Raw genomic sequence first — 24,934 nt, 5'->3', positions numbered from 1 at the left:
GAATGCAGCAAGGTGTCTGCTTGTGTGTGTGTTTGACTGTAAGTATGTGTGTACCCTTTTCTCCAAGTTAATTGTGATGCAGTAAGTTTTAGCAGTGAGGGGGAAAACAATTATAAAGAATAGGCAGTTTAGTTCTGATTGGGTTTTCCCAATTGGAGGGGGGGACTTATATACAATGAATTGTATGTGCGAGACAGATTTTTCACATGGTGATTCAATAAAATAAATCAACCCCCCCCCCCAAAAAAAAATATATAATAAAGTGGTTCGCTGTGGAAAGTGAATATAATCAATTCCAGAAAAATACACGAACCAGGAGATTAACCGAACAAATTAAATACAGTAGCTAAACAAGAAAACGTGTTAGTATGATAAATAAAAATCCAGACATTTCAGGCATAAACATTTTAATCACATATATATATTTTTTAAAGACCTCTATTGGTCATTGTTGGAACTACAGTGGCACAAGCAGACATTTTAATTGAAAAGGAGTTTGCCTGCAGAGGGGCCAGTGAGACAAAATGGCCGACCTGAAATTAGCTCATGGGATGTGCAAAAATGAGTAAATGTAATTTTTCTCAATGATGAATAAGTTTGCATATGTTATTTTGGCTCTGGATGTGTTTATTGATCACATACGTTGTACAAATAGGCCTACTAAATCACTTTAACCTATGACCAGAACAATTTAGCACTTGAAGCAGTTGAACATCTTTTTTGTTCAGTCTGGCCTAAAACGAGTCTTACCTTTTTGTTTTTTTGTTTCTTCCTTTACGATTTAGATCCTAAATTTGAAGCCACAAAACGAACAAATCAACACTGTCTATAGACATTTCGATTTTTAGACACTTATATTGCTATGCTACTATGAACAACTATCACTTTTGAACAGTTTAAATGCTTAACAGCTACCAAAAGAGCCCACAAATCACAAGCACTGGAGTTTCACCTCAAACTTTTCTAGGATGTGGGATGAATTAAAAAAAAAAGCACAATACATAATTTCCACCAAAGATGTAATACTTTACTATAATTATAAGCTGTTATAAGTTTACTTGTGTTGCCACTGTTCTTAAACAGACTCCTCCCACTTATGAATTCCACCCCTGCTCCCTTCATACTTCCCTCACCCTTCCCCCATCAGAAAAAGACCACACCCCATCCCCCTCTTCTTGCCTTGTCAGAAAACAGTCTTTAGCTCTTCCACTATGGCGGTCTTGTGATTGATACTGTCTATTCTCCTAGTAGAGCAGGCGATCAGGTAGTCTGTGAAAGTCTACAAAAGTCTTTCTTACCCTCAGGCGATCAGGTTGTCTGTGAAAGTCTACACAAGTCATTCTTACCCTCGCAGATCTAAGAAAATCACGTTAGACATGGTTCTGTTCTCACTTCAACATATCTAATTTCCTTCAACTTCTACTTACCTTGTTGAATTAAAAAAAGACACAGTATTCATACTGTACTTAATTCCTACCAGCTTTCACGTTGTTTTCTGTCATGGACGACATCTAGTAGGAGGTGCCTAGACTGCTCTCACGCACTCAACCCCCTCCCTTGACTACGGAGGAGGAGGAGCTGGCAACACAGTGGTGGACGACTGACTGTAGTCGCTGAGAACAGTCTGCATGCACAGGTTTTGTTTTGGTGTGGTTTCTAGCCGGTGTGTCCGCGTCACTACCACGCTCATATTTACGTTTTTTCCCTTGGTTCAGTTTGCGATCCTCTGCACATTATAAACCGATATTCTGAGCGAGGAGCACATTCGGCTCGTGCGGATCCTGGCTATTTCGCGGGAAACAGGCAGAATTCAGAAGCATCGGTGAGTTAGCTAGCATGCTAGCTGTCTTAACTGTTTTTACAGATCATTTCAACAGTTTTGTTTTTGTCTATTTAAAATGTGTCACTTTCTCTATAAAATAGACGTTTCATTTTTTTCTGTCATGTTCTTCAACGAGTTAGTGTAAAACATTAGCTTGCGATGTAGACTGGTCTTGGCAGGGACATGGCCGTGAAAAAAAAGTGAGGTGGGGTGAAGGGGGGCGCTAGCTAGCTAACGTTAACTGTTGGCAAAATCATTTTAGATTTTTGGCTGAGTAGAGAACTACAATTGTTTGTTTATATATATTTAAAGATATATATGTGTATGTATGTGTGTGTGTGTGTGTGTGTGTGTGTGTGTGTGTGTGTGTGTGTGTGTGTGTGTGTGTGTGTGTGTGTGTATGTATATATATATATATATACATACATGTATATATACATGTATATGTATATAATTTATTTATATATATATATATGTATATGTATATAATTTATATATATATTATATGTGTGTGTGTGTATGTATATATGTTTATATATCTACCAAAATATATATATTTTGGTAGATATATAAACATACATACACATACACACACACACACGTGTGTGTGTGTGTGTGTGTGTGTGTGTGTGTGTGTGTGTGTATATAAATTATATATATATTTAAAAAATGTCTGTGTCTGAATACACACACACACACACACTTATATATATATATATATATATCTCTTTTGGTAGATATATATAATATATACTTTTAGACACGCACTTTAATAATTATATATATATGTATGTATGTATGTATGTATGTGTGTGTGTGTATATATCTACCAAAAGATAGCTGCAAATGTAATTATATTTAGTATTTCTTATTTATGCTTTGTATTTGGCTGTACATTTTTTGTTGTTGCCCAAAATGTTATGTTTCTTTCAAGACAAAAATGTGCTTTCATCAAAAAACATGTATCAAGTACAAGTGAATGTTGCTAGCCTAGGCAGCTAAAGCGGTTTGTTTTACAGCGTAGCTTGTTGGCACGCTAACTACCATACTTTATATTATTTGGTGTCAAAATTTGGAAATGCACACGCCATCTACAGGTTATTGTCCATCATAACCTAGCCCGGTCATTCTCAATTGATGGGTCGTGACCCAAGGAGGTTTTGAGTGGGTCGCGGGTGTCTGGAGTAAAAAAATAAAAAAACTCTTGACTTAAACCAGGTAGAACATGTGTAGTATAGCAACACTATTTTGGTTGATTTTGTGGTCTAACGCCAGTGAGTTTAAAAACATTCTTAATCAAGGACATGGGCAAATTTGTATTATTGAAAATGAAAGCGGTGGGAATGTTGTTCCCTTGTCATATAATTGCTGCATTTATTATCAATATAGCATAAAAAATAGTTTCAGATTGTGTTTTGGCGATGCGAATATTGGGTCGCAACTGAGACAACCTGGTTCAATATGGGTCCCGGGAAAAACCAGTTGAGAACCACTGATCCAGCCTATGTCGATGCACTCAGAATCTAGACAACCCCATTGGTTGAGATGATGTGATCCCCTTCAACCTTGACAACTTCTTTTTAACCACGACGGCCACCAAACATTGACAAAGTTGTGAGTGCAAGTCACTGGTGCTATAACAATAAATGTTGCTTCTTGCTCTATAAATGAAGCAAGGAATTTGATTCAAAAGGAATTATCAATGTTAGTAAATTTAGGGATTTAAAAGAATATTGCGGGGAAGCATGGAAGAAGCCTATGTAGAATCGGGTGATGCTGGAGGGTGTCAGATGAGATGTTGCAGTATTACGACGAAAGGGGTTATCTGGCTTAAAGAATTTTAGTAATCAGACTGATAGCCTCTTTTCAAGATCAGAATATTTGCAAATATTGTCAAGTTTGTAAATAGCCATCAACCATTTCAGTTTCAAAACTAGCAACCAAACAAAGCGCTAGTACTGTCAAACTACCATGAGATATTGAGACAAAGTATTGGTACACACACTATGGAAACACAGACACAACATTGAATGACAAAAGGGAAGAAATGGACAGGACTGGTCAGGATCTTTTCTTTAGAGCCACTGTATGAGGAGTCTCGCTCTAACATCAGCAATAACATGTCAAATGTATGAGTAGGGCATACATACATTTAGCATATGTCTAATTCAGCACCAGTAGGAACTTTAGGAAGCAACCTTAATGTGACTGCAAAGTATTCCCTGACATTGTTACAAAATGGGGATCAAGCACATGGAAAAAACCTAGCTTACAGCAACTATGGTGGCCATTTTGAGTTGCTGCAATAATAAGTGGCACCATCAGAAAATGTGGCAGCGCAGTGTTTGTGTGTGGGGGAGGGGAAGGGATAGGGAATAGTTAGCACTCAGCTAGCTGCATTAGCCTCCCAGCGAAAACATAATAATTATTAACATAACTATATGATAATTGTAGACAATCTGTCACTTTCAAACTCTTGGGTCTTTGAAGAGTACTGACATTTTTGTTCTTGTCTGTGTATAAGGCATTTTGAATATCTGCTCCCAATGTGCTCTCTATTGCAATTGGAACTTTCTTTCGTCTTAGGTCTACGGAAATAGAAATGATGGTGAACAGACACAATTACTTTCCATAACACGTATTCATTACATTGGAAAGATTATTATCAGATTAGATGTGGGCATAGGCCTAGAATTAGCTTTTCTCCTTCTGTTTCCACACAGTCCTAAACTGAACAGTATTGTAAACTGTGTGACTTACATAGAGGGCAGACACATCTCTTGAGGATATATTTTGCACTGAAATGCTCGTCTCACTGTATGTACTAGCATACGTGAAAGGCTGTTCATGCTTGAAGAAACCTAGTGCACCCCTGGAAGCATCGTTTCAGGTAGGCCTAGATGTTTTTTACGCAAATTGTAATGAGTTTGGAACCACATTGGTTTTGAGGTAGTCTGTCTACTAGTGTAACGTAAAGCGTACGTAGAATTACAGAATTAATAAGCAATCTCCTTTAACGTGAACTATTTCAAGTTGTTTTTGATAAATATTGAAACACCTATTGTTGGTATAGTTTCTTCTATAAAAAATATTTTTGAACGTAAAAAAATTGTGTTTTTAATGTTCTAGCATTACTCTTCCCTCTTGTCTTGTTATTTGATCTCAACCCCCCCTGGCTTCTTAAATTGGTACAGCCCTGGTTTGCTGTACTTTTCCACTCAGTACATAGTCTGTTAGTGAGGGGGGAGGGGTGTTCCAACGTCTCCTGTGTAGACCAATCATTTAGTGGATAGTTGTGCGTTTTTGTTTTGTATATTTGTTCTATTGGTGCAACTTTCCATGTGTGTGTTTTAGGCAAATTTGGGCTTTAAAATTAAGTTATTTCAGGCCCACTGGTGAGTTAGTTCATGTTCATTTGTGTAGAGACTGAGATTGCATTTGTTCTGGGGGGTTTTCAGTTCCCTAGTGTAAAGTAGTTTATTACCTTGAATGTTTCATTGTAAATATGAGTACCAGTAGTTCCAGTTCATTCACACCAAGTGTGTGTGCCCCCTAATCCACTTTAGTCTCCCCTCTGAGGAAGATGGTACAGTCCTGCAGACAGTTACCCCTCCCCCACTGCTTTTCCAGGCTTCCATATGCCTGCGGTTTTGGGGCTAACTGAAAAGGAGGCAGAACTCAGGACAAAAGCTAGGCTTAGCCTACCTGTCCTTGCGGTTGTCAAAGGCTATGTTAATATTTTATATTGGTTAGTTAATAGCTATTGGGCGATTCCATGCCAGCGGGAGCAGAAAATATTTTTGGTATCTCCGATTGTTCTGGCAATTCTCACATAGAAACTTCATTGGGAGGAAGGATGTTTGACATGTTTTTTACATTTGTATCACAAATCATATGATGGAAGTGTACATTTAAGGACCCCCCCTTTTTTTTACCTATACTTGTCTCTTGTAAGACTCTATGAACCATACATGATATTTCAGAATGTAGACATACTCCATATTTGAGAGAACAATATAAGGAGGAAGATGTTGTCTGGATCATGCACGATTCACAAATCATCGTGTCTTATAGTAGGCATGTATCGGTCTAAAAAGGGCCTAAAATGGCCACTTTAATCATGATTTTTCAAAAAAAAAACGTCTTTCCTTCCAATGAAGATTCTATGTGAGAATTACAAGAAAAATCTGAAATACCCAAAATATTTTTTCGTTGATGTGGAATCACCCTATTGCTAGATGAACTACCTTTGAAATAATACATAATTGTTGAATAATTACCTAATGTTTATAAACCATATGCACATTTCTGTAAGAAAAAAATAGGTAAGCGTTCTTGTGTCAAGAAGAGACATTGTCGTGTCATCCTAGTTTCAGATAAATAACTTTGTAGAAATGACTGCTGTACGTTTTTCATGTATAACGATACCATGACGAGTTTCTCCACAAAGACAAGACACTATTTTGAATTTGGTTAATGAAGACGTGGTTAAGTTTATTTTGGTTCATTTGTCAATCTGGTTCAACAAGACAGTTAACGGTTTGTGGTAGTATTGGACTGTAACTGTTTCGAAACAATCCCTCTTTCACCTTCTGTCAAACCAAGATGTCTGCCTCAAGCGACCTCACCAACCCTGATCAGTCATACCCAACCTGTCTCGGGACCCAGAGTATGATATAGCCTTATAATAATATATACCATTTAGCAGAGACTTTTATGCAACGCGATTTACATCAGTGTGTGCATACATTTTAATGTGGATGGCCCTAGAAGGAATCAAACCCACGACCCTGCGACGCAAGCGCAGTGCTCCACCAACTGAGCCAGACAGGACACTCCTTGATCAACCAGTTTCAGTGAATCGAACAGCCAGTCTATGGATGATCTATAGAGATCAGCTGGAGACAATCGCTGGCAGAACATTACCCAAGGGAGGGACTGACACCAATGCAGCACAAATATGAGAAATGTGCAATCAGTTCTGTGTGGGCAATCAGTAGCAAAGCAAGGGACCCCTGTCTGGCCTGGGAGGAAAACTGTCTCCAGATACTCACTTCATCAGTGCATTGTTGTGCATTTTAGGCCTTCAAATTTTACAGACATTACAATAATCGGAATATCATTCAGATGCCTGTATTCTGTGATTCCATTCGTTTTTTTGCATCGTGGAAGGTATTCAGTTCAGAAGTATGAAAGCTCAGAATACCCGTTGTGTGCGTAGTATTTGAAAATATGTGTTATGTACTTAATCTCAATCCGGAAATATTTAGGCTAGTGAGTGAGGTTGGACCACTTGAAGACTGCTTCCAGGTTGTGACTGCTGTGAGTCGCTACAGAACTCTCGTGTGGGGGATGGCCAGCATAAAAAATGAGAGCAACATTTCACCCAAGATAGCCTACACTTAACAGGATTTGTGGAGTAACATTTGTCTGAAGGCCTACAGGTCATGTCTATAACAGAACTATAAAGTGCAGCCGCCCCACCCCACCCCTGAACATTTTACCCGTTCATGTGATAGACATCTTTTAATGGTACTTTACATAACAGAAAGATAGGCCTAACACCAGCATAACGTCTTGTACTAGCCTAATCCCATTTGTGGTCAGTTAGCAATGTAGGCTAGTCCCTTACATATATTTATCTAATATGCCTGTAGGCTAATGTAGGAAATGAATGCCACATATCACTCCTTGTTCTGGATCCCCGAGGCCATTCATGCCAGAATTCTTCAAAACTGAAGGTCGGCGTTAACACTGTAAAGTAGGAAGTAGAGTATTGAATGATTCTTCCCTTGTCTAAGTAACATTGCTTAAACTGGTTTCAGCAGGTTCTAGCTGGTTCCTTTCACACTGCCTCTGGATTGGCTAACCACCTGATTGAGAGAGCAGGGGGAGGAACTGTGTTCCCAATGTGGTCTTGAGTCAATATTTATGTTAGTCTTTGGTGCTTTGGACATTTCATGAATCATTTATTGTTTTATATCCCAAGGTCATTTATACAGGTGGTTATTTAAATACATAAAAATGTTTTGTGTATGTATGTATGTATGTGTCAAAATGTCTGATGTACAAACTTGAGAGAAATGATGTGTTCATCTTCAGCGAGGAATGCATGAACCAACCTACATTATGGATGAGAATCAGGCCTAATTATAATTTATAGCAATTATTATTCTGCTTCTCACAGGAGTCATTCACATAAAGCCATGCACTGCTATTGAATAAAATACTTCATGGCACTCATTAGACCAGTAAAGAATATTATGTACAGTCTTGCAGATCTGTCTATAATAAAAGTGTTCACAGAACCCCCAGGGTGTAATGTAGCAGTATATGTACTGTGTTGCTCGGGTCTAATGATTGCACCACTATCAGTTACTAGAATAGGGCCCTATAAAATCTGCATTGAGAAGAACGAGGACAGAATCACGGAATTCAGACATTAGAACAGAATTGATCAATATTCAAAAATATATTGAACTCGTAAACATTGAGACACCATAGTCAAATGTATAAGGTTGTATACTCTCTCAGGCTTTTTTCTAACATTGCGGCGAAAGGTCCTTATTTTCATTTGCGTTCTTATTTTAGGACAGAAGTAGTAATCTAGATTTCTGGTGGTCAATTAAACGGTTCTCTCTAGCACCCTCTCTAGTTGGAAAAAAATCTTCTCCCCCTTCCTCTGTCAGAATGGTTTAGTCCTAGCTAGGCTGTAATTTTCCATGCAGCTACAGACTGCTAGTGTGGGGGAGGGGTGGTGCTAAGTGTGTCAGGCTGTGCACTCTAGTACTGACTGCACTGCTAGCCTGTTTTTTTTTGCGGGCAAAAAGCAGTCTCTGTGCTGCATGCTTCTGCCAAAGTTACAAAAAAATTATATTTTGCTTTGTTTTAATAGCTTTTAAGATGGCCACCCTGGGGTAAATCCCAAAGGGAGAAAATCATTTTGTTTCCATCCTTTTGTTCTGAGTGTGTTACATTGTGCAGTCTGTCAGCCTGTGTTGCCTGTGCTGGCTGTCTTGAGCCACGAGGCTGAGACTGATGGTTTCGCTGTGTGCACAGCCTTGCACAGAACACTCTATGCTGAAACAGATGGAACAGTCCAACCTTAGCCCCCCTCACCCTCCCGCTTTTTTTCTTCCTTCCTCTGCTGTTGCTAGTTCCCTCAATCAACACAGCCAAATGAATCACGTGTACGATTTCTGTCCAACGGAAGGCCTACTTCTCCAGACTACTCCTGTTCAAGGTTTACTTGAATTTCTTTCTTTTTTTTAAGAATGTTGTACACCTATAATGATGTTGCTCTGTTCTGACTGATTTTGGCCAACATTTCAATATTTAACTTAGCCATTGTTCTATATATTTTTTTCCCGTTAAGTAGTGCTATGCTAACCACAATTCCGAAACATAGATAATATACGTTTTTTTAGAAAGTGTTATTTAAAAAATTAAATAATAATGTTTACAGTAGCGCTGTATTTGTGTTTTGTATTAAGAGAAAATATTTGTATATATTTTCTGTAGTACAAAAAGTATAATTTTTGGCATTTAGATTGTCATGCCCTGCTATTTGTGTGTGAGGACATGAGAGGGTCTGAACAATTGGGGGACAATGCTAGAAGCCTTAAGTATTGTATTAGCAGCAATGCTTTGCAACCAGTCCGAATGTGTCAAAATCTTTGTCTGACAAGTGAAAGGTCTTGAATCATCATTGGCACCAGAACAAGAACAGGAGCTTTAACAGGAAGGTGATATCTTTATATCTACCAATATTTTCTCATATTGGTTTCTTGGCTAATGGATTCCTATGGGAATCTATAAAAATAAAAAAGCGACAAGACCACAAACTGGCTCTGATCAATACTGGGATATGAACACTGATCAAAGCTCATGTAGCATGGCTCCTCCCGCCTTGCCACTAATTGAAAAACACACCTGGGGTTTGAAAGGTATAGGGGCGGCAGGTAGCCTAGTGGTAAGAGTGTTGGGCCAGTATCCGAAAGGTTGCTGGTTCAAATCCCCGAGCTGACAAGGTACAAATCTGTCGTTCTGCCCCTGATCAAGGCAGTTAACCCGCTGTTCCCTGGTAGGCCGCCATTGTAAATAAGAATTTGTTCTTAACTGACTTGCCTAGTTAAATAAAGGTTCAATAAAAAATGTTAAAATCTTCTTGGATCGAGTCCAGTTAACAAAAGTTTCATTATTCAGAGCTCTCAACACTAATTTGTTCTTGTCGAGGCAATGAAAAGTAAGAGCAAGAATTCTTGAAGATTTCTGCAGACCACCTACATCAGCCAAATCAGTTGTGAAATTCAATGTACATTGTTTTCTCAACATTGCTGAGACTGATAGCCTACCTTTGCCTGTGTCTTGGGAGAGATCTGAAAGCGGAAGGAATTTTAAGAGAAATTATAATCTGAAAGGAGTTTCTGAAATGTATGCCATCAGCCTGAGGATGCAGCTCACATAGACCTAGCAACAGAACATGAGGGCACTCTACATTTGGATTGAAAGGCCTTGTTTAACAGGAGAAAACATTCACGAAAGACAACTGTAGCTTGGACTATGGCTTGGAGCCCAGCCCATCTCTGCCAACTTTTTGGTTTGACCAAACCTGTCTTGCTGTGTGACAGGTTTTTTGTATTTTATTTTTACTTTGTTAATGATTGAAAGATCAGCAGTATTTTACAAGTACTTGACGAATTGCATACCTGTATAGTAATTTTGAGATGTTTGCCAGTGACTGTGTTGTCATATGGATGAATTCAGTAATGGGCAGATCGCTGGAAATATATACTGCTCCAAAAAATAAAGGGAACACTTAAACAACGCATCCTAGATCTGAATGAAAGAAATAATCTTATTAAATACTTTTTTCTTTACATAGTTGAATGTGCTGACAACAAAATCACACAAAAATAATCAATGGAAATCCAATTTATCAATCCATGGAGTTCTGGATTGGGAGTCACACTCAAAATTTAAGTGGAAAACCACACTACCGGCTGATCCAACTTTGATGTAATGTCCTTAAAACAAGTCAAAATGAGGCTCAGTAGTGTGTGTGGCCTCCACGTGCCTGTATGACCTCCCTACAACGCCTGGGCATGCTCCTGATGAGGTGGCGGATGGTCTCCTGAGGGATCTCCTCCCAGACCTGGACTAAAGCATCCGCCAACTCCTGGACAGTCTGTGGTGCAACGTGGCGTTGGTGGATGGAGCGAGACATGATGTCCCAGATGAGCTCAATTGGATTCAGGTCTGGGGAACGGGCGGGCCAGTCCATAGCATCAATGCCTTCCTCTTGCAGGAACTGCTGACACACTCCAGCCACATGAGGTCTAGCATTGTCTTGCATTAGGAGGAACCCAGGGCCAACCGCACCAGCATATGGTCTCACAAGGGGTCTAAGGATCTCATCTCGGTACCTAATGGCAGTCAGGCTACCTCTGGCGAGCACATGGATGGCTGTGCGGCCCCCCAAAGAAATGCCACCCCACACCATGACTGACCCACCGCCAAACCGGTCATGCTGGAAGATGTTGCAGGCAGCAGAACGTTCTCTAGGGCATCTCCAGACTCTTTCACGTCTGTCACGTGTTCAGTGTGAACCTGCTTTCATCTGTGAAGAGCACAGGGCGCCAGTGACGAATTTGCCAATCTTGGTATTCTCTGGCAAATGCCAAACGTCCTGCACGGTGTTGGGCTGTAAGCACAACTCCCACCTGTGGACGCCGGGCACTCATACCACCCTCATGGAGTCTGTTTCTGACCATTTGAGCAGACACATGCACATTTATGGCCTGCTGGAGGTCATTTTGCAGGGCTCTGGCAGTGCTCCTCCTGCTCCTCCTTGCACAAAGGCGGAGGTAGCGGTCCTGCTGCTGGGTTGTTGCCCTCCTACGGCCTCCTCCACGTCTCCTGATGTACTGGCCTGTCTCCTGGTAGCGCCTCCATGCTCTGGACACTACGCTGACAGACACAGCAAACCTTCTTGCCACAGCTCGCATTGATGTGCCATCCTGGATGAGCTGCACTACCTGAGCCACTTGTGTGGGTTGTAGACTCCGTCTCATGCTACCACTAGAGTGAAAGCACCGCCAGCATTCAAAAGTGACCAAAACATCAGCCAGGAAGCATAGGAACTGAGAAGTGGTCTATGGTCACCACCTGCAGAACCACTCCTTTATTGGGGGTGTCTTGCTAATTGCCAAAAATGTCCACCTGTTGTCTATTCCATTTGCACAACAGCATGTGAAATGTATTGTCAATCAGTGTTGCTTCCTAAGTGGACAGTTTGATTTCACAGATGTGTGATTGACTTGGAGTTACATTGTGTTGTTTAAGTGTTCCCTTTATTTTTTTGAGCAGTGTATTTATAATGCACTGCAATCACAGATATGCCCATTATTTTCAAGCCTTTTGAGATTTTACACATCTGTGAATTGTTGTGCTGCTGTTTGGCCACATAGCCCTCTAGAATTGTTATGAGCTATGAACAGAACACAGTACTAGTCAAGTACTACTAGCCTAGTAAATCAGTAGTGTTTGTCAGAGGAGACAAACATTACCAAAGGTATAGAAGCAAGGACAAGATGGTGATGAGTCTTTTTTCCTCCCGTTTGGAGGTATCAAGTGGACAGTTTACAGCTATTGCAGACCAGAAACCAATCATCTATGGCCCACATCAATCAGTAAATGCTGTAGTATATAGTACAGTGGAGGACTAGCTTAAAAACTGCATCATGGGAGCTTCAGGAGAAAATATACCCAAACAAAATACATTTAACCTAATTGATCAGCATAACCTAACACAAAATTATGTGGGATGGATGAGGAAGTACCTAACTACTTTGAAAAAGAAACGTAACCTTCTTTTTATACAAATAAAAACTAACGAAACAGCCTGTGAAAAATTGGCATACAGAGCAGATAACATATTAACATGAAGGTGATGTAACTTGATAAACTGTTGTAATTCAGTGGATTGGATACGTGTTCAGTTAGCAGTGTGTGAGGGCTCAGTCTGGCTGGCTGCGCATACAGCAGAGTTGGCGGACATTTTGTTTTTTCTGCAGTGAATCCGGAACGCGTGTAATGAAAGAGCAGTGGTGAGGGGAAGCTTACGCACAGTGTGCAGTAACATTGGAATGTTAACAGAGCTGTTGTAACATAGCAGTGATTTTATTCGTTTTGTATCAAGGAAACTCATATCAGAGATGAGAAATAACATGTGAATAATTATTATAGTAAAGTTATGAGGCAAAATGTTACTGAACACATTATTTTTCATCTTCCATTCAAAGGACATTTTGGTCAAATAATTATCTCAATCAAAAAGTCAGCGTTCTTTTGATTTCTTTGTTAGCAATAGAAGTCCATAGAACAGACAAAGAATGTCATAGATTGCGAACGTTCGATACATTCCCTATTGTATGTATATTTATGCGAAGAGTAAAGTGATACCTGAAAGTAGGAGGAGTTTAAACTCTAGTCCTCTTGCTCAAGTTGATGTTTCAGTCAACAGCTGCCAAGTGCTAAACCTGGTTATGCACTGCACCAGCACTGGCGGACATTTTGTGTGAGGACTGCCTGCAGAAACTCAATCTATGAAAGAGGAAGGGAGTGGGGAATGGGCATACTACACAGTGAGCTATTAGCTGGCTAGTGTTCTACTGAATAACTGTAATATCAGCAGCATTTTTAAATGATCTAATTTTGGTTTCAATTCATAATCTAAGCACTATGGAAGATACAGAAAACAGGTTAGACCTGCCTCTCAAGAATTATGTTTTTATTGGTGTTTACTTTATCATAGTATTGATATTGCCATTAGTGATTATAGGCCTATTAACTAATTAAAAATACTTATTTCTAAACAATTATCATCTCCCTTTCTTCTCAGAAATTCAAATTCAAATCACATTTCATTTGTCACATGCACCGAATACAACCTACAGTGAAATGCTTACTTACAAACCCTTAACCAACAATGCTTTAAGAAGTTTTAAGAAAAATAAGGGTTAAGTCATTTAAAAAAAATATAAGTAACAAATAATTAAACAGCAGCAGTAAAATAACAATAGCCAGGCTATATACAGGGGGTACCGGTACAGAGTCAATGTGCGGGGGCACCGGTTAGTCGAGTTAATATGTAGTAGTAGTAGTAGCAGAGGGGTCTGGGTAGCCCTTTCATTAGCTGTTCAGAAGTCTTATGGCTTGGGGGTAGAAGATGTTAAGAAGCATTTTGCACCTAGACTTGGCGCTCCGGTACCGCTTGCTGTGTGGTTGCAGAGATAACAGTCTATGACTAGGGTGGCTGGAGTCTTTGACAATATTTAGGGCCTTCCTCTGACACCGCCTGGTATAGAGGTCCTGGATGGCAGGAAGCTTGGCCCCAGTGATGTACTGTGCCGTACGCACTACCCTCTGTGGTGCCTTGCGGTCGGAGGCCGAGCAGTTGCCATACCAGGCAGTGACGCAACCAGTCAGGATGCTCTCGATGGTGCAGCTCTAGAACCTTTTGAGGATCTGAGGACCCATGCCAAATCTTTTCAGTCTCCTAAGGGGGAACAGGTTTTGTCGTGCGCTCTTCACGACTGTCTTAGTGTTTTTAGACCATGATAGTTTGTTGGTGATGTGGACACCTAGGAACTTGAAGCTTTCAACCTACTCCACTACAGCCCCGTCGACGAGAATGGGGGCATGCTCGGTCCTCCTTTTCCTGTAGTCCACAATCATCTCCTTTGTCTTGATCACGTTGAGTGAGAGATTGTTGTCCTGGCACCACACGGTCAGGTCTCTGACCTCCTCCCTATAGGCTGTCTCATCGTTGCCAGTGGTCAGGCCTACCACTTTTGTATCATCGGCAAACTTGATGATGGTGTTGGAGTCGTGCCTGGCCGTGCAGTCATGAGTGAATAGGGAGTACAGGAGGGGACTAAGCACGCACCCCTGTGGGGCCCCCGTGTTGAGGATCAGCATGGCAGATGTGTTGTTACCTACCCTTACCACGTGGGGCGGCCCATCATGAAGTCCAGGATCCAGTTGCAGAGGGAGGTGTTTAGTCCCAGGGTCCTTAGCTTAGTGATGAACTTTGAGGGCACTATGGTATTGAACGCTGGGCTGTAGTCAATGAATAGCATTCTCACATAGGGGTTCCTTTTGTCCAGGTGGGAAAAGGTAGTGTTGAGTGCAATAGAGTTTGCATCATCTGTGGATCTGTTGGGGCGGTATGCAAATTGGAGTCGGTCTAGGGTTTCTGGAATAATGGTGTGGATGTGAGCCATGACCAGCCTTTCAAATCACGTCATGGCTACAGCGCATGCTTGGTAACGCAGATGAAAAACACACAACAGGTTAACATTCACAAGGCCGCAGGGCCAGACGGATTACCAGGACATGTACTCCTGTGTATCTTTTCTATCTATAGTGTGCTCAGCTGCCCTAATATTCCATACTTGTCAGGGCTCGACATAAATGCTTGTCCTCTTGTCCAGGAAAAGTTTTAAAAAATTGTCGGACAAGAAGAATATAGATTAAAGTTGTCCAAATGGACAAGTAAAACAAATCACAATATATTCACAATATCAAACAACGAGGGCCCTGATACAATATTGAATAGACAGTGGCTTAATATTCAAATCTATTTTTCATGTACATAAATAAAAAAGACTGCATGTCATAGGGTAGGTGATATGCACATTGGCTATAGCCTCATGTCCAAACCTATGCTGACATGAGGGAGACGCCAGAAAATGTAGCAAAGTTTTAATGAGACTTTTAATTGCATAAATATCGGCTAAGCGGCTGTCATGTTTGACAAATATTTTGAAGGATAATTAGCCTAACATTAACATCTAAAGGCTTGATTCTGTTGACATAGGCTACACGAGGCAGGGTTTGTTCAGATTAAATGGTCACAAAACCGGAGAGTGAAGGACAGTGCCTGTTGCCAGATCACACACCTTGAATCTGAGCAGAGGCGGTCAGCATTTTGAAACTATTTAACCACAAATGGAATTGTCTAAGACTTGGAAGTTTTATGTGTCATATTAGTAACCAATGCTAGTTGGTGCATCTTTAGATCTCCCCTCTTTCTTAATTTCTAACGGATATTTTCATCTCTGCCACATGAAACCACTTGGTATTTTCCTGCTAATTGCATTTTAGAACATTTGCGCATATCCTACAGCCATGTGCTCAATTGTTGAGCTTATAATATATATATATTTTTTACTTTAGCAACATTTTATGCTAAACGGTCTGATCTGTTGCATCAGCCTCGTTCTTTTTTACATTTTTTAATCTGCAGTGGTTGTATGAATTTTGGATCTGTCATCCCAGAATTCTCCCAGAGTCTGTTTTAAACCGTAGATGTATTGTTTATCGTCCAAGGAACGGCAGGACGAGCCCTGGAGGCAATTATTTTCTAAAGATATTTGGTTGTAATTGGAATGTTACAATATTTTATTGGCTACCGAAAATGGCCAACCATCCTCCAGAAGAGCCTTAAAGTTGTATTTTGAGACAGACTTGAACGTGTAAAGAAGCCATTAGGCCGAGTGTGGTCAACATTTTTGTCAGATTCTCTATGGTAAAAAAAGATAAATGCGTTTTATTTTGCAAAGTGGTTCCTTGCGTCATACAATGATGTAAAAATTGTGTCACAGACTTTTTTTTTGGAACAAGTGTTTAAGCTTTTGGACAAGTAAAAAATGGCTAAAAAAGTTAATGTCAAGCCCAGCTGGTGTAAAGGCACATGGAGAAAAATTGATCCCTGTAATGATTGATATCTGTCCAATTTTACAACTTGCAAACGTTGATACATTCAACTATGGTGTCTAAGGATATATAGTCTCTCAGGCTTTTTTTGAACATAACAGTTAAAGTTCATTACTTTAATTAGCGTTCTCATTTTAGGACAGAAGTAGTGTAGATTTCGGGTGTTTTAATTAAACGGTTTTATCTCTCCAGCTCCCTCTCTAGTTGTAAAAAAAAATATCCTCCCCCTACCTCTGTCAGAATGGTTTAGTCCTAGCTAGGCTGTAATTTTCCATGCTGCTGCAGACTGCTAGGGTGGGTGGGGGAGGGGTGGCCGCTAAGCCTGTCAGGCTGTGCACTTTAGCACTGACTGTGCTGTTAGCCTGTTTTTTTGCTGGCAAAAAGAAGTCTCTGTGCTGCATGCTTCTGCCAAAGTTACTAAATAAGTAGTCTATTTTGCATTTGTTGTAGTAACTTTTAAGATGGCCATTCTGAGGTAAATCCTAAAGGCAGAAAATAATTTTGTTTCCATCCTTTTGTTCTGAGGGTGTTACATTGTGCAGTTAGTCAGCCTGTGCTGGGTCAGTGTTGCCTGTGTTGAGCAATGAGGCTGAGACTGTGATGGTTTCACTGTGCGCATGTGTGCACAACCTTGCAAAAGAACACACTATGCTGAAACAGATGGCACAGTCCGACCTCAGCCCCCTTCACCCACCCGCTTTTTTTCTTCCTTCCTCTGCTGTTGCTAGTTCCCTCAACACAGCCAAACTAATCACGTGTACGACCTCTGTCCAACGGAAGGCCTACTTCTCCAGACTACTCCTTTTCAAGGTTTACTTGAATTTCTTATATATACTTTTTAAACGCCTATACCCAAGTTAGACTATTCTGACTAGTATCTACACTTCGGTATTTAACTTAGCTACTGTTCTATTTTTTTGTTTGTTCGCTAAAGAGTGCTACGTTAACAATGCTTCCAAAACGTAGATAATGCGTTTTTTTAAAAACGTATTTATGTAACACTAATGGCGTTGTATTTGGTCATTGTGTGTTTTGGCTTAGGAACATTTGTATTTATTTTTATATAAAAAATATGCAATTTTTTTGAATTTAGATATTCATGTCCAGCTATTTGTGTGATAGGAAGTGAGAGGGTCTGAACAGTTGGGGGACAATACTAGAAACCTTAAGTATTGTGATAGCAGCAATGCTTTGCCACAATTTAGAATGTGTAAAAACCTTTTATCTGACAAGTGAAAAAGGTATTGAATCATCATTGGCACCAGAACAAGAACAGGAGCTTGAACAGGAAAGTGATACCTTCATATCTACCAATATTTTCTCCTCTTAGTTTCTCGGCTAATTGAGTCAAATGAGGAGCTTAGAAAATGAACTGTAAAACGCGACAAAACCACAAACTGTCTCTGAACACTGGGATATGAACACTGATCAAAGCTCATGTTGCGTGGCTCCTCCTGCCTTGCCACTAATTGAAAAACACACCAGAGGTTTGAAAGGTAGAGATCATCTTGGATCGAGTCCAATTAACAGAAGTCTAATTATTCAGAGGCTGTCAAGTCATTTGTCCTTCTCGAGGCAGTGAAAAGTAAGTGAAGAAATTCTTTAAGATTTCTGCAGACCACCTACCTCAGCCAAATCAGTTGTGAATGTAAAATTCAACGTTCAATGTTTACTCAACATTGCTGAGACTGATCGCCTACCTTGTGTATTGGGAGAGATCTAAAAGGGAAGGGAATTTTCACAGAAAATGTAATCTGAAAGGAGTTTCTGAAATGTATGCCGGCAGCCAGAGGATGCAGCTCGCATAGGCCTAGCAACAGAACATGAGAGCACTCTGCACTTGGATCAGGGCCTTATTTAAACAGGAGAGAACATTCACTAAATACAATTGTAACTTGGACTAGGCTTGAAGCCCAGCCCGTCTCTGCTAACTTTTTAGTATGACCATATCCTCTCACTGTTGTGTAGCAAGACCGGTGAGTTGTATTTATTCACTTTTTACTTCGTATTGCCCTATGCTAATGCTAATGATTGAAAGATCAGCAGTATTTTACAATGACAAATGAGAGGACTTGCCTTCCTGTATACCTGCATAGTTTTTTAAAAGTAATTTTCAGATGTTTGCCAGTGCCTGTGTTGTCATACGGATGAATTCAGGAATGGGCAGATCGCTGGAAAGATATTTATAATGTACTCCAATCACAGATGTGCCCATGAATTTTCAAGCCTTTCCCTGATTTTACACATCTGTGAATTATTGTGCTGCCGTGTAGCCACATATCCCTCTGGAATTGTTGTGCGCTATGAACAGAACACAGTACTAGTCAAGTACTACTAGCCTAGTAAATCACTAGTGTTGGTCACAGGAGACAAACATTACCAAAGGAATAGAAGCAAGGACAAGATGGTGATGAGGAGTCTTTTTTTGGACAGTTTACACCTATTGCAGACCAGAAACCAATCATCTATGGCCCACATCAATCTATAAATGCTGTAGTATGTAGTATAGCGGAGGATTAGCTTGAAACGCATCATGGGAGCTTCAGGAGGAAAATATACCCAAACTAAATACATTTAACCTAATTGATCAGCATAACCAAACAGAAAATGGTGTGGGATGGATGAGGAAGTACATAAAAACAACTTTGAAAAATAAATACAATTTCTAAAAAGCAAACTTAACCTACTTTTTATACAAATAAAAGCGAACGAAACCATCTGTAAAATTGGCATACAGAGCAAATAATTTAACATGAAGGTGATGTAAATTGATGCACTGTTGTACTACAGTGGATTGGATATGTGTTCAGTTAGTAGTGTGTGAGGGCTCAGCCTGTCAGTGCACACAGCAGAACTGGCGGACATTTTGTTTTTTTCTGCAGTGAATCCAGAACGCTGGTAATGAAAGAGGAGTGGGGAGGGGAAACGACGCGCACTGTGCAATAACATTGGAATGTGAACAACGCTATTGTAACATAACAGGATGTGATTTCACCTTATTCGTTTTATATCAAGGAAACTCATCAGAGATTAGAAAATTTTAATTTTTTAAATAATTCTTATTGTAAAGTTTAGGGAAAATGTGACTAAACAATTTTTCATCATCCATTCGAAGACATTTGGGTAAAATCAGTATTGCAATCAGAGTCAGCAATCTGTTGGTTTCTTTGTTAGCAATAGGAGTCCATACAAGAGACAAATAATGTTATAGTTTTCAATCTTTCGGTAGAATCAAAAATATGAATGCAACATATGGTTGGTCCCATGTTTCATGAGCTGAAATAAAAGTTCCCAGAAAAACTTATTTTGCTCATCTTGTTGACCAATTTGTTTACATCCCTCTTAGTGAGCATTTCTCCCTTGTCAAGATAATCCATCCACCTGACAGGTGTGGCATATCAAGAAGCTGATTAAACATCATGATCATTACACAGGTGCACCTTCTGCTGGGGACAATCAAAAGCCACTCTAAAATGTGCATTTTTGACACACAACACAATGTCTCAAGTTTTGAGGGAGTGTGCAATTGGCACGCTGACTGCAGGAATGTCCACCAGAGCTGTTGCCAGAAAATGGAATATTAAGTTCTCTACCATAAGCCGCTCCAGCATCATTTGAGAGAATTTGGCAGTACATCCAACTGGCCTCACAACCGCAGACCACTTTTAACCATGCCAGCCCAGGACCTCCACATCCGGCTTCTTCACCTGTGGGATCGTCGATGAGACCAGCCACCCGGACAGCTGATGAAACTATGGGTTTGCAAAACCAAAGAATTTCTGCACAAACTGCCAGAAACAGTCTCGGGAAGCTCATCTGCGTGCTCGTTGTCTTCACCCGGGTCTTGACCTGACTGCAGTTTTGCATCGTAACTGATTTCAGTGGGAAAAGGCTCCATTCGATGGCCACTGGCATGCTGCAGAAGTGTGCTCTTCACAGATGAATCCCGATTTCAACTGTACCGGACAGATGGCAGAGAGCGTAGAGTGTATGGCGTCGTTTGGGCGAGCGGTTTGCTGATGTCAACGTTGTGAACAGAATGCCGCATGGTGCCATTGGGGTTATGGTATGGGCAGGCATAAGCTACACACAACGAAAACAATTGCATTTTATAATTTGCGATTAGAATGTACAAAGATCTGCTGCCATCAACTCATGTTTCAGCATGATAATGCACGGCCCCATGTCTCAAAGATCTGTACACAATTTCTGGAAGCTGAAAATGTCCCAGTCCTTACATGGCCTGCATACTCACAAGACATGTCGCCAATTGAGCATGTTTGGGATGCTCTGGATCAATGTGTACGACAGCGTGGTCCAGATCCCTCAGATATCCAGCAACTTCGCACAGCCATTGAAAAGTAGTGGGACAACATTCCGCAGGCCACAATCAACAGCCTGATAACCTCTATGCGAAGGAGATGTGTCATGCTGCATGAGGCTAATTGGTGTTCACACCAGATACTGACTGGTTTTCTGATCAATGCCCCTACCTCTTTTTTAAAGAAATATGTGACCAACAGATGCATATCTGTATTCCCAGTCATGTAAAATCCATAGATGAGGGCCTAATTAATTAATTTAAATTTACTAATTTCTTTATATGAACTGTAACTCAGTAAAAATTGACATTTTTGCTTGTTTTTGTTCAGTGTATAATTATGTGAAGTTTAAAATGATACCTAAAAGTAGGAGGAGTTTAAACTCTCTAGTCCTCCTGCACAAGTGAATGTTTCAGCCAACAGCTGCCAAGTGCTAAGCCTGGCTGCGCACAGCAGCAGAACTGGTGGACATTTTGAGTTTCTGCTGGCAGTCCTCACGCAGTCTATGAAAGAGGAAGGGAGTGGGGGATGGGCATACTACGCAGTGAGCTATTAGCTGGCTAGTGTTAGTTCTACTGAATAACCCTAATATCAGCAGCATTTTTAAATGATCTAATTTTGGTTTCACCTTGTAATCCAAGAACTATGCAAGAAACAGAAAACAGTCCTGACTCTCAAGAAGGAGTAAACTATCAACTACCATCTTTTTTTATGCATGTTTGCTTTATCATTGTATTGCTATTGCCATTAGTGATTTATAGGCCTTAATTAATACAAATACTTATTTCTAAACAATTATCACACTTCTCAGAAATTGTGTTACACCTGTGTTACTTGTGTACCCTTTCTATCTATATTCCATACTGGTGTTCAGGTACAAGGAACATGATTGATCCCTGTATTGATTGATATTTGTAAAGTTTTACAACTCGTAAACATTGATACAGTTAACTATCGTGTCTAAGATTATATACTCTCTCAGGCTTTTTTTGTTGTTGACATTACACGAAAGGTTCTTATTTTCATTTGCGTTATTATTTTACGACAGAAGTAGTCTATATTTCTGGTGGTTAATTAAACGGTTCTCTCTCTACCTCCCTCTCCAGTTATAAAACAAAATCCTCCCCCTACTTCTACCTGAATGGTTTAGTCCTAGCTAGGCTGTAGTTTTCCATGCAGCTGCAGACTGCTAGGGTGGGGGAGGGGTGGTGCTAAGTGTGTCAGGCTGTGCACTTTAGTACTGACTGTGTTGCTAGCCTTGTTTTTTTGCAGGCAAAAAGATGTCTGTGCTGCATGCTTCTGCTAAATTTACAAAAAATATTTACATTTATTGTTGTAGCTTTTAATATGGCTACTCTGATGTAAATCCCAAAGGGAGAAAATCCTTTTGTTTCCATATGTTTTGTTCTGAGGGTGTTACATTGTGCAGTTTGTCAGCCTGTGCTGGCTGTGTTGAGCCATGAGGCTGAGACTATGGCGGTTTCACTGTGCACACAACTTTGCACAAGGACACTCTATGCTGAAACAGATGGAACAGTCCAACCTTAGCCCCCCTCACCCTCCTGCTTTTTTCTTCTTCCCTCTGCTGTTGCTAGTTCCCTCAATCAACACTGCCAAATGAATCACGTGTACGATTTCCGTCCAACGGAAGGCCTTCTCCAGACTACTCCTGTTCAAGGTTTACTTTAATTTCTTTCTTTTTTTGAAGAATGTTGTACACCTATAATGGTGTTGCTCTATTCTGACTAGTATTTTGGGCTACATTTTAGTATTGAACTTGGATATTGTTCTATTTTTTGTTCCGTGAAGGAGTGCTGTGCTAACCCCAATTCCGAAACGTAGATGTTTTTTATGAAGTGTTATTTTTTTTCTAATATTTTTTACAATAGCGCTGTATTTATGTTTTGTTTTAGGAAAAAGTATTTTTATTTATTTTCTGTGGTAAAAAAGTAGCCGCTTTGACATTTAGATTGTCCATGTCCTGCTATTTGTGTACAAGGAAGTGAGAGGGTCAAAACAGTTGGGGGGGAATGCTGGAAGTCTGAAGTATTGTGTTAGCAGCAATGCTTTTCAACCAGTCCGAATGTGTAAAAATCTTTGTCTGACAATTGAAAAAGGTCTTGAATCATCATTGGCACCGGAACAAGAACAGGAGCTTTAACAGGAAGGTGATATCTCTATATCTACCAATATTTTCTCCTATTGGTTCCTCCCGCCTTGCCACTAATTGAAAAACACACCTGGGGTTTGAAAGGTAGAAATGAGCTTGCATCAAGTCCAATTAACAAACGCTTCATTATTCAGAGCTGTCAACAGTAATGTGTTCTTGTCGAGGTAGTGAAAAGTAAGAGCAGGAATTCTTGAAGATTTCTGTTGACCACCTACGTCAGCCAAATCAGTTGTGAAATTCAACGTACATTTTTTTCTCAACATTGCTGAGACTGATAGCCTACCTTTGCCTGTGTCTTGGGAGAGATCTGAAAGCGGAGGGAATTTTAAGAGAAATTATAATCTGAAAGGAGTTTCTGAAATGTATGCCATCAGCCTGAGGATGCAGCTCACATAGACCAGACCTAGCAACTGAACACGAGGGCACTCATTTAACAGGGAAAAACATTCACTAAATAAAATGTAGCATGGACAACGGCTTGGAGCCCATCCCAACTCTGCTAACTTTTTGGTCTGACCAAACCTGCAAGACAGGTTTTTTTCTTCGTATTGCCCGATGCTAATGATTTTAAAGATTAGCAGTGTTTTACAATGACAAATGAGAAGAATTGCCTTCCTGAATAACCAAATAGTTTTTTAAAGTAATTTTGACATGTTAACCGGTGCCTGTGTTGTCATACAGATGAATTCAGAAATGGGCAGATCACTGGAAAGATATTTATAATGCACTGCAATCAGAGATATGCCGATAAATTGTCAAGCCTTTCCCTGATTTTACACATCTGAATTGTTTGACTGCTGTTTGGCCACACCCCTCTGGAATTGTTGTGAGCACAGTACTAGTCAAGTACTACTAGCCTAGTAAATCACTAGTGTTGGTCAGAGGAGACAAACATTACCAAAGGAATAGAAGCAAGGACAAGATGGTGATGAGGAGTCTTTTTTTTCCTCCAGTTTGGAGGTATCAAGTGGACAGTTTACACCTATTGCAGACCAGAAACCAATCATCTATGGCCCACATCAATCTGTAATTGCTGCAGTATATAGTACAGCGGAGGACTAGCTTGAACCTCATCATGGAGCTTCAGGAGAAAATATACCCAAACGAAATACATTTAACCTAATTGATCAGCATAACCGAACAGAAAATGGTGTGGGATGGAGGAGGAAGTACATAATAACTACTTTGAAAAAAAATGTTTTTTGTAAAAGCCAAATTTAACCTACTTTTTATCCAAATAAAAAAACAAATGAAACCGACTGTGCAAGATTGGCATACAGAGCAAATACTTTATTAACATGGAGGTGATGTAACTTGAAACAGTGGATTGAATATGTGTTCAGTTAGTAGCCTGTGAGGGCTCAGCCTGAATGGCTGTGCACACAGCAGAGCTGGTGGCCATTTTGTTTTTTCTGCAGTGAATCCAGAACGCGGGTAATGAGAGTGGGGGAGGGGAGGACTACGAGCACTGTGCAATAACATTAGAATGTGAACAGCGCTGTTGTAACATAACAGGATGTGATTTCACCTTTTTTAGTTTTTTAACAAGGAAACTAATATTAGAAAATAACATGTTAATCATTTTTATTGTAAAGTTATGAGGAAAAATGTTACTGAAAATTATTATTTTTTATCATCCATTCGGAAAACATTTTGGTCAAATCAGTATTTCCATCAAAGAGTCAGCAATCTTTTGGTTTCTTTGTTACTAATAGGATTCAATACAAGAGACAAATAATGTTAGAAATTGCGATATTTCGGTACAATCCCCATTGTATGTATACTGAAGAAAAATATGAACACAACATGTAAGGTGTTGGTCACGTTTCTTGAGCTGAA

At 40.0% G+C, this 24,934-nt stretch overlaps 1 protein-coding gene and 1 long non-coding RNA gene across 5 annotated transcripts in view; one reads left to right on the top strand and one right to left on the bottom strand.

Moving 5' to 3' along the window:
• Positions 1-390: 390 nt before the first annotated feature.
• On the bottom strand, positions 391-1,518 carry LOC115147310 (uncharacterized). Its single transcript, XR_003866313.1, has 2 exons — positions 1,428-1,518; positions 391-1,356 (listed from the first exon to the last, which is right to left on the bottom strand). It is a non-coding gene; the product is annotated as an uncharacterized LOC115147310 (long non-coding RNA).
• A 96-nt stretch (positions 1,519-1,614) lies between these two features.
• The window catches only part of LOC115147308 (activating transcription factor 7-interacting protein 1), a 55,452-nt gene continuing 32,132 nt past the window's right edge, over positions 1,615-24,934 (top strand). For 2 of the 4 annotated variants that reach the window (XM_029689491.1, XM_029689488.1), the window contains exons 1-2: positions 21,556-21,609; positions 22,521-22,603. In XM_029689491.1, the coding sequence (XP_029545351.1) occupies positions 21,571-21,609; positions 22,521-22,603 (122 nt within the window). In that variant the 5' untranslated portion in view covers positions 21,556-21,570. Of the gene's footprint in view, positions 1,823-21,555; positions 21,610-22,520; positions 22,604-24,934 lie in introns of those variants that run through there. The other 2 variants (XM_029689489.1, XM_029689492.1) reach the window with 2 other exon arrangements.

The sequence above is a fragment of the Salmo trutta genome, chromosome 14 (assembly GCF_901001165.1).
Source record: "Salmo trutta chromosome 14, fSalTru1.1, whole genome shotgun sequence".
NCBI classification, from domain to species: domain Eukaryota; kingdom Metazoa; phylum Chordata; class Actinopteri; order Salmoniformes; family Salmonidae; genus Salmo; species Salmo trutta.
Note: the sequence above shows the minus strand (reverse complement) of the source record. Positions and strands in the feature narration are given on the sequence as shown.